We start from the raw sequence: 16,677 nt of genomic DNA on the forward strand, positions 1-16,677 counted from the left end.
CTGGAGTGTTCTATGTCAACTAGATTATGTTAGTTGATGATGCCGAATTCTCTATCTCTGATGATTTTCTGTCTGATCTTTCTATCAGTTGGTGAGAAAGGGCCATTGATATTTTCAGCTATCACTGAGACTATATTTACTTCTTTCAATTCCATCACTTTTTGCTTTACACAATTTGTAGCTTTGTCCTTCAATGCATACATTTTTAGGTTTGCTATGTCTTCTTGGTGGAGTGACCATTTTATCCTATCTAATAAAGAGGGAATATGCTAAATGACCCTCAGGCTGTCGCAAAGATAGCAGCGCCCACAGCCAATGAGGGAATATGCTAATTGACTGCCACACCCTCAAAGATGGCAGCACCCACAGCCACAAGATAGCGGCACCCAGTCCCCTCAGCTCTGCCAGCATGCCTGCCTCCGGAGTCCCCTAATCCCCTCAGTCCCCCAGCTGCCCAGGGCCAGCCCAAGGCGCAGGTAACCAGGGTTGGCAGAGGCTTGTGCTGCCGGCAGTGGCAGCAGCAGAGGTGTGATGGGGGTGTTGCCTTCCCCTGATCACTGGGTCGCCTCCTGCACCTGAGGGCTCCTGGTCTGTGAGAGGGGTCAGGCCAGGCTAAGGGACACCCCCTCCAGTGCATGAATTTTCATGCACTGGGCCTCTAGTAATTATATAATGTTCTTCTCAATATCTAGTAATTTTCTTTGATCTGGAGTCTATCTGATACTAATGTAACCACTCTTTCTTTCTTTAGATTGTTTACATGATATACCTTTTTCCATCCTTTTATTTTCTACATGCATGTGATATTGTATTTGAAGACAGTAACTTATACACTGCATATACTTAGGTCGTGTTTTTTCATCCACTGTGATGATCTCTGTCTTTTCATTGGTGTATTTGGGCTGTTGATATTTAATATAACTATTTATATGCTAGGCTGGGGGTGGCAATCCAGGCTCCCCACCTGGACTTCACTAAAACTGCTGAAGGGAGTGGGGAAGGTAACTATAACATGCAGCAGGATGAAAGTACTGACTCCCTACTCAGCCTTCTCTGACCATACCCTGGTGGGGGATGGGAGGAGTTAGTAGGGTGAGAGTGGAAGTCTATACTCCCCACTTGGCCTCTGTGGCATCTGGCTGGAGAAGAGTGGTTATTTTCTAAGTTTCTATCTTATTGGCTATCCCTTTCCTGGTCTTTTGGCTAGAGACTAGGCTTTTTAAAATTTCTGTGCCTGTCAACATTTCTGGGTTACCAGATTCTTCATCTCCAAGACTTGAATATATGAAGCAAAAAGAAAACCCAGGTAACTTACAATCATGTCATTCTTTGGGTCCAAAGCTCCCTAGGCAATCAGACTGATTCTCTCAGAGTCTTGTTGTGTTCCAAGATAATTTCCAGATTTTCAGTTACACATAGTGAGGGGATTAGATAAAAGTGCATCTACTTCATCTTTCCATAAACAGAAACCACTGATCATTTTTTAAATTAATGCGGATAATCTCTGTCTTTTAGAAGTGTGCTTAGACTACTTGCATTTAATGTAATAAATGATGTACCAAGATTTAATTTATATTACTTGTTTTCAGGTTTTTCCATTTGCTTTCCATTTCACTGTTTTCCCTTTTATATTATTTGAACAATTTTTAGTATGCCATTTTAATTTTTCTATTTGCTGTTTTACTCTATCTGTATAGTTTCTTATTGGTTACTCTAGGGATTACATACCTCATTTTTCACAGTCTATTTAGAATCAGTACTTGAATTTCAAGTGGAATGTAAAATGCTTACCCTCATATAGGTCTCTTTACCCTCTCTCCTCTATGTTGTAGTTACTTTGCATGTTACATTTGCATATTTTAAAAACCCAGAACAATGTTATATTTCTTGCTTTCAACCATTAAACATATTTTGAAGTTGAAAGAGAAGAGGAACAGTCTATTATGGGCATCAGCAAATTCTTTCAATAAAGGGCCAATAATGAATATTTTTACAACAGTGTGGTGATTGCAGGTGGAGGGGAGGAGGGAGCTGTGGAAGAGGGAATAGTGGGGGATAAATGGTGATGGACGGAGACTTAACTTGGGGTGGTAAACACACAATACAGCGTACAGATGACATGTTATGGAATTGTGCACCTGAAACCTGTATAATTTTGTTAACCAGTATGACCCCAACAAATTCAATAAAGAGAAATAGATAGATAGATGATAGATAGATAGATAGATAGATAGATAGATAGATAGATAGATAGATAGATAGATAAAATTTTTGGCTTTTCAAGCCACACAGTATGAGTAATGATTGGCAACTGTCATGTGGAATCTTCAAGAATGTGGGCAGTGTTCTATTTCTTGAACTGGCTGGGGGTTACATAGGAGTTCACTTTGTTGTAACTCACTAACTGTGTATTTTGTTTCATACACCTACTTTCGTTAGTAACTCACTGACCTACATTTGTTTTCTGCACCTAAATTTTGTGTGTATTATACATACCAGTAAAACTAAGTAGATCAAAAAGCTTGAAAAAAATACATCAAGGACCTTGGGACTAGATTATCAGAAAAAAAGAAGGGGTACATCAAGTGCATGGGATTTACTGCACCCATCAGCCCTTCCTTCTTTGAACAAAATTGATAGATGAAGAAATATTTACAGTTTGCCCCCAATGCTCAGATACTGAGACTATCTATTTAATGCAAGGCACTGAGATGGGAATTGCTTGTAGAGCTAGAAGTTTAAAAATTGGACTTGTGAAAAAAAGAGATTAGAGGGAGATGAGTTACATTAAGTGAAAATTCTAAGTGAATAACAGGACCAAAGGAATGAGAGAAGAAAGGGAAAGACATTCTTTAGTGAGAAAATCAACAATACGAATTCTGGGTATTTTTCCAAGGGAGGGCATGAAGGAAAAGGAGGTTGAAGAGAAGGTAGTTAGAAGGGAGAGAGGAAAGAAACGGGAGAGAAATAGACAGGAAAAGGCTAGAGAAATAGAAGGATGATGAGGGAGGAAGGGGAGAAGGAAGGATGAACTAAAGAAAGGACATAAGAAAGAAATGTGGTTAAATGATCCATACTGGGCACCGGGTACAAACTAGGCAGTCTACCCATATAATATCAGATAAACCTCACGTAAACCCTTTAAAGTAGACATTATCTTTCCTATTTTATAAATAAGTAAGCAAAAACCCTGATAATTTATGTTGCTCAAAGGAACACACCTAGAAACATCAACCCTAGCTGCATGTAATTCCAAATTCTGTGATCTAGGAAAGAGAGGATGCCTTATGCTTACGTTACACTTGTGTTCTTAAAAGAATTACCCTCGAAGGTGTCTTTGCCCTTATAAGAAGTAGAAAATGTTTGATCTTCTGAATCCCTAAATCTATACTCTGTAATTCTGTGGCATCAGGCCAATTATGTGAAATACTTACTAATATCACTGACATCATCTAATTCTGCCTCACTATTATAAAGGGACATTTTCAAAGAATCTAGTACTTTCTGGAGTGAAACCAGTAGAGCACTAAGAGATGTCCTGTTTAAGTTGAGAAACAATGCCTTACCTTCTAAGAGAATGGGCATAAAATATATTCCATTGCCCAGTTTATAGTATCCGCCAACTAGGAAAGAATGCCAAAGGCATATGGGGTGGTGTAGAAAATTCCAAGAGAAAACTCAAGATTATCAAGTTACCTAAATTTCTTTAGGCTAAGCAGAGAGCAGTAGCAAATTATCAGAGAGAGACCTCAGAAGAAAATAATCTTATTTTGACAAAATTATGTGAAGAACTGTGGACTTTGTCTCTGTATGTACCACAAATTTGGGGGGCATTTCAGAGTACTTTCCAAAAGTATTACTCATTAGTAATTTCACATAAATTCAAAGGTATTGAACACTTACCATGGGCCCCAAAAAAGGGTGGGAAAAGGAGACGGGACTGGGGTAATTCACATGTGTTAAGAATGGGGTAGGGAATATGTCAGACACTGCCAGGACACTTTATATAGCACAGCTCAGGATATTCAGTATAGTCCCAAAAAGACATAAAAATTAAACGAAGCTACCTCCCAGGAATAATTAGAAGTGAAAATCAATAAGGAGAAAATGGCTCATATTCTCCTCATTGATTTCCTGTGCACAGTGAGTCAAACTTGACTGTTGGTTAGAAGTCAGTGTGGCTACTTCTTATTACTTTTTCAGCAGTTGGGCACTCCTGTCAGGGTCTTTCATGCTGGAGTCTTTCTCTGCTCTAATCACAGCTGTCAGCTATCGAACGAGTTTGACACCCTGACTCCAGAAATGAGGGGATTCACACTTCATGCATAGGAAGTCAGGTTCCTTCATTAAAGCTGATTGACATAACAGAAATGGTGCACTACCACCGATTTTTATAAGCAAAACAGATGGCTACACAATCAAGTAGGGGTCTCCTTGATCAGGAACACCCAGAGAGTGCAAAAATCAGTCATTATACAAGCAACACTGTAAATATCTATACTTTTAGTACTTAAAATTGTAGATATAGCCCTGGCTGGTGTTGCTAAATGGTTAGAGAGTCAGCCTGCACACCGACGGGTCTTGGGTTTGATTCCCATTAAAAGGCACGTACCTGGGTTGCAGGTTCGATCCTTGCCTGGTTGGGGCACATGCAAGAGGCAATTAATTGATGAGTTCCTCTCACATCGATGTGTCTCTCTCTCTATCCCCCTCCCTCCCTTGCACTCTCTCTAAAAATCAATGGAAAAAAATATCCTCGGGTGAGGATTAACCAACAAAAAAGGTCGTATAGGCCATCACTGGTATAGGCAATCAGTTAATAACCAGATCTGTATACACACACACACACCAGATTCCTCCCCCACAATCCTTGCTGCCCATTCCAAATCATCTTGGTTGGACTTCTAGGTGTGGAGAGAAAAGGACCCTAGTTAGCTATTGTGACCTGGATTTTTGAGAATCATGAGTTTCTTGGAGGAAAAAAAAAAGAGGATGACAATGACCAGAATCTCCTCCTCTGTGGGGGGGAAAATGAAACAGAACTAGAGCTTCTCAGGGTGTTTTTGTCTATAACTTAATGCCATACAATGAAAGACTCCAAGTTCAAATGGACCTGCTCATCCAAAATTACCAAAAAGCTCACAGCTCTTTCAGAACATCTCTGACAAGGGCCCATTCACATTCTAGATGACATTCCTAGCAATAAAGGCACCTTGTTTGGTTGGAGACAGCTTTCAGAAAATGAGACCCCAGACTGAATCAGTGTTATAGATAGAGCCTGGACCCTTTGGGGATGCATTCCCAACCTACAACGTGTATCTATAATCAATGTTTGCCTTCTCAAACCCCAGGATTTTATGACTCCAGTCACAACATTTTCCTGCTGTACTTCACACAATAGTTGGTTCCTGCCTCCCGGCTACAAAGATATTATCAATGCCTTTCAAAAGGTCAAGTGACTTCTGACTATCCCTAGTTGATCTTTAACTTGTCACCCCTATCAGTTCCTTAAATATCCAGTACAATGCTCGGTTCTATGGCAATTTGTAGAAGTTCCACCACTGCCACCTGCCATTGTTCAGTGACTCAGAGCTGCTGGCAAATAATGGCCACAAAAGAAAGATCCTAGTGGATTAAACAAGAATACTGGTAAGCAGCAACTCCACGGAGTGAAAAGCAGTGCTACAACTAGAGGAGAACCCAGATGGAAGATGGTGCTTGCCAAACGTATCTACGATTGTACTATTCGATGCTGAGATACATTTCTTCTTGAATAAAAACATGGTTTTCAAACCTATCCGTGCAGGGCAAGGAAACAAACGTCACCGGCGCTGCACAAGGAAGTACCCAGAATGTCCGGAGGCAGCCAGTCTATTCCCAAGTGTCTAAAGCGGCCCAACCCCGCGTCAGAGGGCCCTCCCGTGCACGCTCCAGAGCAGGTACCCCATTGGAGAGCATAGTTTCTGTTGTTTGCATTTTGTCTGCCTCCCGATAGAATGTACCCAGGGCCCCGAGGACAGCCTGGCACGTGGTCGGTGGTCTTGACTGAGGAAGTGGCTGTGACATTAATGCATACCTCAAGGAGCGAACGAATAAATGAATGAATGGACGAACGAATGATCCGGAGCTGGCCTACGCCCCGCTCCAAGGCTCCAAGCGGCTCCTCGCCCTCGTCGCCCAGCGGGCGTCGGTGAAATGCGGGTGAGCGCTCCAGGCCACGAGCTCCAAACTCCGCCTACGGCGGCCGGGAGGAGCCAACCAGTTCGGGGCGGAAAAGCCACCTCAGGCTGCGGCCCCACCCTCGCGCACGCAGGCATGGGCACCAGCGCTTCCCCGAGGTCACTTCCTCCCCGTCTCCTAGCAACGGCTGGAAGCGTTGTTGACAGCCCAGGCAGAGGGAGCGCCAGACTGAGGGACTGAGCCCAGAGTTTCGCCGCCAGTGCGATGGTAAATCTGGGGTCTCTGTCTGCGACCCGGCGCTCTAAGGGCGCCGACTGAGTGGGTCTTCGCCGCCCGGCTCCCGAGGTCCATCCAGGCCGGGCCAGGGCCGTTGCGAAGGACTGTTGTTCAGAAGCGTCTTGGAAGGACGACTGGGAGACCCTAGACTAGAGGGTGACCATGGAGGCGGGAAAGATATCTTGGAGCTTAGATATCTGGGGGGTGGCGGGGATTTCTGGAGGTGATATTTGGTGAGGGGAGATATCGAGAAAGAGATGATACTGAGGGGATGAAAAATCCTGTGTGGGATGAGATCTCCACTGCGAGGAAAGTGTGGAAAGGAGCGAGATGGAGAGAAAAATCATCCTGACAGGGAAGAAAGAGAAGCGACAGGAAGCGCTAGGCAATGGAGAGAGGGGAGAAGGAGATATTGAAAGAGAAGAAAATTAAATAGAAAGAAGGTGAAAGGGAGGAGAGAAAATAAATAGTAAGAGAGTGAGAGAAGGGGAGGAGGGGGGAAGGAGGGAACTGGAAAATTTGAAGGAAGAGCAAGGTGACAGCAGCGTTTTGAGAGGAATGAAAGGGGGGTGAGGATCAAGAGATTGTAGCGGGAGGGCTCAGAAATCACGAAAGTAGAAAACTGAGAAAAGGAAAATCTGAAAGTCTGGAGAAAGCAAAGAGAAAGGGGTTGGGGAGAGAAGTAAAAGAGAAAAGGAAAATGAGGGCAGTGATCTAAGGGGCTGTGGACGTTGTCTTCGAGATGGCAAAAATGTAATAAATTATTGATCCCCACTACAGCTGTTAGCTTCAAATGCAGTGTTTCCCAAGGTGAGGTGCAAACATTGTTGTTATGTGAGCTGGCTCAGAAACACCAAACAGAGTAAATCACATCTGAGAAAGTTATTCCTTTTTCATTTAATTTTCTGTTCAGCCTTTAGACCATATCCAGGAGAAAGTTTCTGACAATATTAGGTCGTTAGGCCGCTATCATTTCACAATTTCAAATTTTCACTAAAGAATAGACCTCAGGCTCAGAGGTTTCATTAGGGTAGAATATAATAATATTTGCCCCTTTTCTTTCTTGGTTATTTCTGTTTATGACCAGATTTCCATTTGGTAGTGATGTATAGTTTCTTTTGAAAATTCATTCAAGCTTTTAGCAGTAAGATAATTTTAAAGAAGTGCTAGGTAAGTAATATAGATGGTTTCCCTAATGTCAAAAATTGAGAATCTAGTCCATAAATGACTGAAATTCAGAAAACACCTGTAGAGTGGTAACAAAAGAGGAAATAAGTTTTCCCACCCACGTTAGGTGCAAAAGAAAACTGTCTTGCCTAAGTAACATAATGTTCACTTGTACAATGTTGGGAGGGGAAAAAATTTCACAAAACCTCATCAAGGGACTTGCAGAATGATGTTTAAATTCAGAATGTCCAGTGATTACTCAGTTATGAACAAGATGCAGGTTTAGAAAAGATCATTCTTGGTTTGAGCATTTGTAGAAGGCATGAAAACCACTACAATATAGTTTATGCATAAAATTCATTCAGAGACCTGAGTTTAAACCCAATAATGGGGCTCCAGTGTAATCATCCATGGTTGAACATTCAGCTTGCCCTGTGAACCAGGCCATAGTTACCAAGAGATTCTTGTAATCTTGGAATATGTTTTTACAGAATAGCCTCAATTTAATCATCTGAATTCCCAAATACATAACATTTAGGACTGAAGATTTCTCATTAAGGGATACTTTTAGACAGAGGATGGCAATGATATAGCTCTATAAATATTAAAATACTATAACGTAGAAAGGGAATTTTTTTATACAAATATGGGAAGACCAATGAGTGAAAGATGGTAAGGAGCAGGTTTCTGTCCAATATAAAGAATGCTTTGCCAGTAAATAGATAAACATGGAGTGAGCTCTTGTGAGGCAGTAAGCTTTCTGACTCTGGAAGAGTTCAAGCCAAGAGATTTGTCAAGGTTGTCTGCCGGGGGTCCTCTATGGGCCTGTATATGGGACTTGTCAATTTCAAAGCTCTCTTCCAAAAGTCTGAGATTAGTATGTAATACCTTAAGTTAAAGAGAAGGGTGGGGAGCGATCTTTCCAAATATTATTCTCTTTAGGATTGGGGTTACCACAAAGAATCTTTTGGTTAATTTCTGTCCTGATCTCTTCCAGGCAGAGGTGGAGGAAACCCTAAAGAGGATACAGAGCCATAAAGGGGTGATTGGAACGATGGTTGTAAATGCAGAAGGTAAAGACATCACGAGCTTCCTTCTTGACTTGCAGAAGCCAACCAAGCCCCTATTGGTTGTGCCACACCTAAGCCAAGCATCTTAGAATTTGGAAATTAAAAGCACATTTTGTGTATTTTAGCTATAACATTTACTTATAAAACATCTATTATCACATGCCAACCACTCTGTTAAGAACTATGGATATAAATATGAAGCAGACATGTCTAAAAATGTCTACATATTGCTAAGAGACACTATTGCCTTGTCTAATTTTGAAAGCTTTGTTAAGTGTCTTTTAACATTTCAGGTGTACCAATAAAACTTCTATATTGAAGATAGGGAGAGTATCATTATTGGCAGTTTGTTTTTGTTTTAACATCATAAAGGATACAGGATTTCAGTCTTCATTTTAAATGAAATTACTCCTTTACCACATTTAACAAAATCTTTGAGAACTGGTTGTAATTTCTAGTATAGTCTTTGTGGTTATAGTATAAGAAGGGCTACTACATTTCCACCTATGAAATCTGTAGACTTATCCCAGAAACTGGCTCTCACCCCACAGTCCCTGTTAATCCACAAAGCATTTCTCTAGCACATTGCCTGCCTCAGGCTCCGCTATGGTGTTACCTCTTAAAGGCTTTTGCTCACTTCATTGCTAATTCAGGCATTTGTAAGGGCAAGAGGTGCTACAAATCCCAGAGTATTAGTTGAAATAAGAGTAGTTACTTTATATAATTGATGGCGCAGCCATGGGATTGGCACATTGCTAACTCAGTGCTTGGCAACAGAATCTCACTCAACACTAATCATTGTTTTGGAGCAAATCCATCAATATTTATTGATGGCTTAAAAACACAAACAACTAAAAGTCTGTTTAAACTCTGACCTTCAATCCCTTATTAAAAATGGAAAATCACCCACTTTACTGATGGTTGTGGTAAGTGAAGTAATAACTGTCAAGTGCCTGCCACAATGCCCAACACTTAATAGAATTATAAATAAATCGTTCTGATTATGCAGGGATTTATAATTCATTTGTACCAATGAAACATATGATGTGTTTCACAAAATAAAGTTAAACATAACATCAAATGAATATAATAAATACACTCAACTAGAGTGATCAGGAGGAGTGGATTTAAGATCAGCCCTACAGGTAAGTCCAGATCTGTGCCTAATATTTCCAGGAAGCAATCCAACCCTAGTGCATGGTTCTAGTTGAACTGATTTTAAGTCTATGCATTTACACAAACTCTGCCACACCCGCTCAGATGGGTTCATCTTCACAGAGGCACTATATTCCTTTCCTTTGGCTGCCATAACAAAGTACCACACACCTAGTGGCTTAAAAAACCAGACAGTTATTCTCTCTTCATTTTGAAGGCTAGAAGTTGAAATGAAGGTGTCAGCAGGGCCAAGCTGTCTTTGAAGGCTCTACAAGAGCATCCTTCCTTGCCTGTCTCACAGCTTCTGGTGGTTTCCAGCAATCCTTGGCATTCCTTGGCTTGTAGACTCATCCCTCCATTCTTTGCCTCCATCATCCTCTCCATGTCTCTTTTTCTCTTCTTAGAAGGACACAAGTATTGGATTAGGCTCCACCTTAATCCAGTTTGACCTTATCTTAACTAATCACACCTAAAAATACCCTATTTCCAAATAAGGTCACATTCTGAGGTTTAGGGTATACCTGAATTGGGGGAGGGGGGTCAGGGGAGACACTATTCAGCTCAATACAGGTGCATTCACCTATGACATCCAGGTCAGCCCACCTATGTGTTACTTTGGAAGGTCTTAATCTAAAGTACACAATCCTGGCAATATGCATCAAATGTCTGAACAATGTTCTACCCTTTGATCTGTAATTCCACTCCTAGGAATTTTTCCTAAGAAGTGATGAGGGAAAGATTAAGTCCAAAGGATAATCAGTGAGGCCTAATATAGAATACCAATAAATAAATCTATTCCAGCAATTTTCAACTGATGTGCCTCAGAATTTTTAAAATGGCAATACCTGCTCTTTCCCCTTAGGTTGTCATATAGAAATGACAACAGCCAACACAACAATAGCTATCTGGTGTGAATGAATCAAAATTAGACCTATTTTTTGTCATATTGGCAAAAAATATATTTTTTGGTGTGCTGCAGAATTTTTGTAATTAGTTTATATGTGCCATGAGATGAAAAAGGTTGGAAATCAATGATCTCTCCCAACAGTAGGGAAATTTTTAAATTAATTATGTAATATTTACTTGATGAAGTATTTCTTTACTTAAAATGTTGAAGAATTTTCAGTCATGGGAAACTATTCAAAATAGTGGATGAAAATATCAGGAAACATAGCAGTTCCCAGCATTTTCTAATAAAAAATATAGTCAGGCACACATATACACTTAAAATAAATATGGAAGAAAAGGCAGAGATATGGTGATTATCTCTGAGTGATGGAATTAAAAGTGATTTTTATGTTATTTTCTGGGGTTTCTCAACACTTTTTTCATCCAGACAACAAAATATTATTTTTAATACCCATTAACTTCTTCTAATTAACCTCTATTATGGTAAGGTTGTGTTAGGATTCAGGGCAGTCTTCTGAAATCCAAATTAACCTTTTACCCAAAAATATAAATAGGGGCTTATTTTTATGGTCATATTATTAATAACAGAGTATATAGCAAGGATCTTTATTAATAGCATGTGGTATAAGTTGTATGACCAGAATGTAATAAAATACTCCATTTCAACAGCCTACTCAATTTTAGATGAAAGTGTCATTTATTATAGTGCAGTTTTGTAGCTTTCAGAAGTCCCATGAAATTTGATTCTGAAAATATTTAGCTAAGATGGTGTTTTGTGGTCTTGTTTTCTGCTAATGATGTTAGTCCACTAACTCTAGGCAAATCATTTTAACTTTCAGGTGGTTACGTAGGCCCTCTACCATGTTTATGCACTGAGATCTTTTCACATGCCATATTAAATAGTTTTTTGGTTTCACTGTTATGGAAACATATACTTCTTATTCATGAAAATAAAGTAGACTTACCATTTTAGTCCAATGCTGAATGGTATAGGTTTTGTTAGAGAAGATTCTTTGGTAATATTGATTTCCCATTTATAAAACCATTCATTATTTATAAGCTTACAGCACTGATCATTGAGTTAGATAATAGTGAATATGCCTGTGTGTATATAGGGTATCCCCAAAAATGTATACACACACTTTCAACAATTATAAAGACAGTGTTTATTAAAATACACTTCATTTTCAAAAAATGAGCTATCAGCTGTTAAAGTATGTATACATTCTTTTGGGATACCCTGTATGTATGTATATCTGTCACATGTGTCATATATTCTTATGGATATAAGCCTGATTTCTATAGGGTCTTAATTTGAAATGTTCTTGACATTTCTAACAATCTATCCTTTGAATTTCGTTAGATTTTATCAGCCTTTCAGCCAACTCCTTTTATAAATGTACAGCAGAAGAGTACCAGCTTACTGGGATCAGACAGAATCATTTTAAAGTAGTGTAATTTTAGGAATTTATACTACACATATATGCAAACGTGAAATGGCATGCACAAAGACATACTCTGTAGCCTTGTTAATAGAAGTCAAAGATTGGGAACAGCCTAGATGCCTGTCAGGAGGATGTATTAGATACCAGGTATATATATTACAAAGCATCCATTTGACAGTCATATTACATAGTCATTAACATGAATAAGTGAGCCTTATGCATGCTGAATGGAACCATTTCCAAAGTGCTTTAGATGAACAAAATTTAAGTGCAGAATAGAGAATGATACAATCCTATATAATAAAAGGCTAATATGCAAATTAACTAAATGGCAGAATGACCGGTCACTGTGATGCACACTGACCACCAGGGGGCAGACACTCAATGCAGGAGCTGCTTCCTGGTGGTCAGTGTGCTTCCACAGGGGGAGCACCGCTCAGCCAGGACCAGGCTCATGGCTGGCCAGTGCAGTGGTGGTGGCAGAGCCTCTCTCGCCTCTGCAGCAGCCTTAAGGATGTCCAACTAATGGCTTAGGCCCGCTCCCTGAGGGGAGCAGCAGAGGGAGTGGCATGGGGAGCGGGCCTATGCCATTAGTCTGACAGCCCCTGTGGATTCCCAGGCTGCCAGAGGGATATCGGACTGGCTGCCAGCTTAAGCTCTGTACCCTGGTGAGTGGGCCTAAGCCAGCAGGTGGACATCCCCTGAGGGGTCCTAGACTTCAAGGCTGTGCAGGCCAGGCTGAGCCCCCGCCCTCCCCCCCAATGCCTCCCTAAGTGCACAAATTTTCATGCACCGGACCTCTAGTTAAAGAATACAAACACAAACCTACTTGAATAGTCTGGAAGGATCCCAAAGAAACGGGAGCAGTGGCTACCTCTTAGAAGGGGAAGTGGGAGAATTTCATACCAGGTGCTAAATTACTTCCTAATAAATTATTTTTTAATTACCTTGCATGGTACCAAGCAGGAGCTTCATAAATATTTGTTGATTGATTTTTCTCAAGTGTCTATAGGGGATATGAAAAACTCTAAGACTTTCCACAGTGTGCACTTACTATTCAGAAAGGCTAGCTGTTTTTATTTATCGCCTTGGATCATGAATAGACTAACTAAGTAGACCGGAGCATCTGATTCATATCTTGTCATCTGCATTTTAAATAATTTATTCTGGTTGTATTTCTTGTGTTGACACTGAGCAGGGCAGACTTTAAGTAGTCACTATTTAGGATGCAAAATAACACTGTTTCTCAAAGGTGCTCTTACAAGGTTGAGTGCTTGCTACATTCCACTCTCCTGCTTGTGCCCTGGGATGTTTCATCAGGTGTGAAAGACAACACTGACTTCTGGGGGAAAGTGGCCAGAAAATAATAATATAAAAATTAACAAGTGTATATAAAACCTGATTCATTGAGTAGGTTTTCCTGTAAATACTGTCCTGGTATTGCTTAGCAAGACCTATTCTAGAGATAATCATCTTCTTAAAAGAGAAAACAATTAATCTATTTCAGATTCAGAATTGAGGCTCTCAAAGGGTTTCATGAAAAACTAGTAAAATCCCAAGTTTGTAATTCTGGTCCACTCTTGAAGTGTTCATTTTGAGAGTTTCTGAAGTTACATTCTCAGAGGGAAAACCAAGAGTCGCGCTAACCTCTTTTATTGATTGTCCTCAATTCAGAGGACCTGAGGAGTCTGACAAAAATCTCTAATTCACCTTTGTCTGTCACCCTAAATTAAAGACACATTTGCAATTCAGATTCCTGGGATTCCCTGGCTATGTGGTGGTCCTCAAAATTACAAGAAGGCCGTCTCTGATTAGATACAATACATGCAAATACCTAGCACAGCACCTGTTACTTAATAAGCACTGAGCGCTGAGTGACCCGAATTAAGCTAGACTGATCTAAACTGAATTGAATTATACTTGCATATTTGTCTGTCTAGACGTTTCCAGTTAAATTAATAGGTTCTGTTTTAAACACGTATCATGGAGCAGTAGAGCACACAAGTAGCCAGATTTAATAATGCTTAACCCAAGAATGAGAGCAAACCATGAAATGCCCAGCAAAACTTCAGTGTCTTCGTTGCTGTGTTCTCCAATATAAAATTTGTTTTTCTAAATACCGAATGTTACTAAGAAATTTTGAAAATCCCTTTTGATATGCTGCCTGGCATGTGCAGTGATATCCTTTCTAACTCTAGCCTCAGAAGAAAATTAGCATCATATCACAGACCAAGCATTTCAAAGCAGATTCTGCAGACAGGACACTCGGGGGAATTCGTTTTGTCTAGTAATATGCTCACCTAGTACTGAAACAGTTAACGGCTTCCAAAAGATCTGTGCACAAAAACATTCATCACACTATTAGCTACAAAAACAAAGCCACGATACCTAATAATCCAATAGTAGGGATTGATTATGATATATTCATATAATAGTAACGGGTACAGCCATTCAAACTAATATTGATGGCATGGTCACCAACAAGGACAACCTGTATGCTGTCATTTAAATGAAGACAAAAACAATTATCAAATTTGTAATTATAATTTGACCTGAGTGTTTGTTTTTTTATCTTCACTCAAGGTTATATTTAGAGAAAGGGAGAAAGAAAGAGGGAGGGAGAGAGGAAGGGGGAGAAAGAGAGAGAGAGAGAGAGAGAGAGAGAGAGAGAGAGAGATGAGAAACATAGATCGTTGCCTCCCATATGCACCCTGACCAGGGGATCTAACCTGCAACCTTTTGGACAACGCTCCAACCAACCGAGCCACCCAGCCAGGGCCGACCCAGGTATTTTTTTTTAATCTATGTAGAAACAAGAAGATTGGGAGAAAATAAACTAAAATTGTTACCAGTGGGTAATACCAGCCATCACTTTTTCTTCCTCCTAACAATTATAAGTAGTTTCTCATATTTCTACAATGTTCATTTTACTTTTATAAACAAACAAACAAACTTTAAATCTTGTACCAGGTATTCCGATTCGAACAACCTTGGACAACTCGACAACAGTTCAGTATGCAGGTCTTCTCCACCAGCTGACCATGAAAGCCAGGAGCACCGTCCGAGACATTGATCCTCAGAACGACCTCACCTTTCTTAGAATCAGATCCAAGAAACATGAAATCATGGTGGCGCCAGGTAATTTGGCATTTCATTTCATATTTAAAGCATCTTCCTACTCTACCATATAAAAAATAGCTTTGTGTCAAAGAACAAGGAGTATAGATTTTAATACGCAATATGGCGCATAATATTCTTCAATTACAAAATGAAGACATGTTTGAATCTGAAATTTTCCACTTGAACATTCTGTGACATTGGTGAGGCATCTGACCTCTGAAGAAGTTGGAGTCTGCCCACTTGCATTTATTATTAGTAATCAAAACATTCAGGTGAACTTAGCACACCGATTTTCTGGAAAGCGGGAGAAATGTCTCGTGCCCAGGGGATAAAGTAGGGGTGGGTCACAGGCCTGTAGTCTTAGGCTCCCCCTTGGAAGCACTCACACTCCCCTGGCCTACCTAAAGACAGCAGCCACCAAAATACTTCTTTCCCTGAAGGAATTACATTTCCGGTGTTGGTAGATGCCAGTGTAAACCAGGACTCATGCTCCTAGATCTAGTCTAGAATAAAATTCTCCATAGCAGCACACCTGTATGATCAGAATTCCCCATAAACTAAGTAAAGCTTTTTCTCACCCCGGCTGCACATTGGAATCACATGGAGAGCTTTACAGAAATAATGATTGATGCCTGGACTTCACCCCAGACCAGTGAAACCAGAATCTCAGAGGCTGGGCCCCAAATAATGGTATTTTGTGGAAGTTGGACAGATGATTCTGATGCAACCAGGGTGGAAAACCATTGGTCTACACAAGGTCCAAGAGATGTTTCAAAGAGAAAAAGCAGATTAGCTGATGTATTCACTTATTACATTTAATTTTTAGAGTCGATTAATTCTGCCCATATCTTTCCACAGATAAGGAATATCTTCTGATTGTCATTCAGAACCCATGTGAATAGCCCTGCTACGTATATAGCCAAGCCCATCCTGTGACACTGGGTTGAAAACACTTTACTCTTTAATGATTACTAAGATTCTATTCCAATAGAACTGATCTTTTTTTGGACATTCTTTTCTATTTTTACATTTAAACTATTGTACATGTCTCATTTAGTTCCTTTTGAAAGTATTGTAAAGTTGTGATTTAGCTACATAATAAATAAATTCTGGTACTTGTGTCTCCTTTCTTATAATACACAAAGTAAAAGAGTCTAGTGAGAAGACAGTCTTCCTTATAATAGCCTTCCTTTTAGCTGAGAAGTGAACTGTCACCAAGAATCAGTGGAAAAGTAGAATTTTGCCCATTTTGTTGACATGCCCAGGGGATGCAGTGGGGCCCTGCAGAGCTACAGGGCAGTCCCCGCCCTCCAGGAGTGTTGGGTGCTTTCCCAGGTTCAGGGAGGACAGTGAGA

At 40.2% G+C, this 16,677-nt stretch overlaps 1 protein-coding gene across 1 annotated transcript; it reads left to right on the forward strand.

Annotated features, from left to right (window-relative positions):
* Positions 1 to 6,338: 6,338 nt before the first annotated feature.
* DYNLRB2 (dynein, light chain, roadblock-type 2) lies at positions 6,339 to 16,437 on the forward strand. The gene is made up of 4 exons (XM_006754449.2): positions 6,339 to 6,447; positions 8,621 to 8,696; positions 15,173 to 15,340; positions 16,181 to 16,437. Exons 1-4 carry the CDS (start codon positions 6,445 to 6,447, stop codon positions 16,222 to 16,224), a joined length of 291 nt encoding a protein of 96 aa, XP_006754512.1. The 5' UTR covers positions 6,339 to 6,444; the 3' UTR covers positions 16,225 to 16,437.
* Positions 16,438 to 16,677: the final 240 nt, after the last annotated feature.

This window comes from Myotis davidii, unplaced genomic scaffold (assembly GCF_000327345.1).
Source record: "Myotis davidii unplaced genomic scaffold, ASM32734v1 scaffold391, whole genome shotgun sequence".
NCBI classification, from domain to species: Eukaryota; Metazoa; Chordata; class Mammalia; order Chiroptera; family Vespertilionidae; genus Myotis; species Myotis davidii.

Bases quoted from the DNA above. Each gene is read 5' to 3' on its own strand.
- DYNLRB2 (XM_006754449.2), top strand. The intron at 8,697-15,172 runs GTAAAGACATCA...ATCTTGTACCAG, and splicing joins GATGGTTGTAAATGCAGAAG to GTATTCCGATTCGAACAACC. The intron at 15,341-16,180 runs GTAATTTGGCAT...ATCTTTCCACAG, and splicing joins TGAAATCATGGTGGCGCCAG to ATAAGGAATATCTTCTGATT.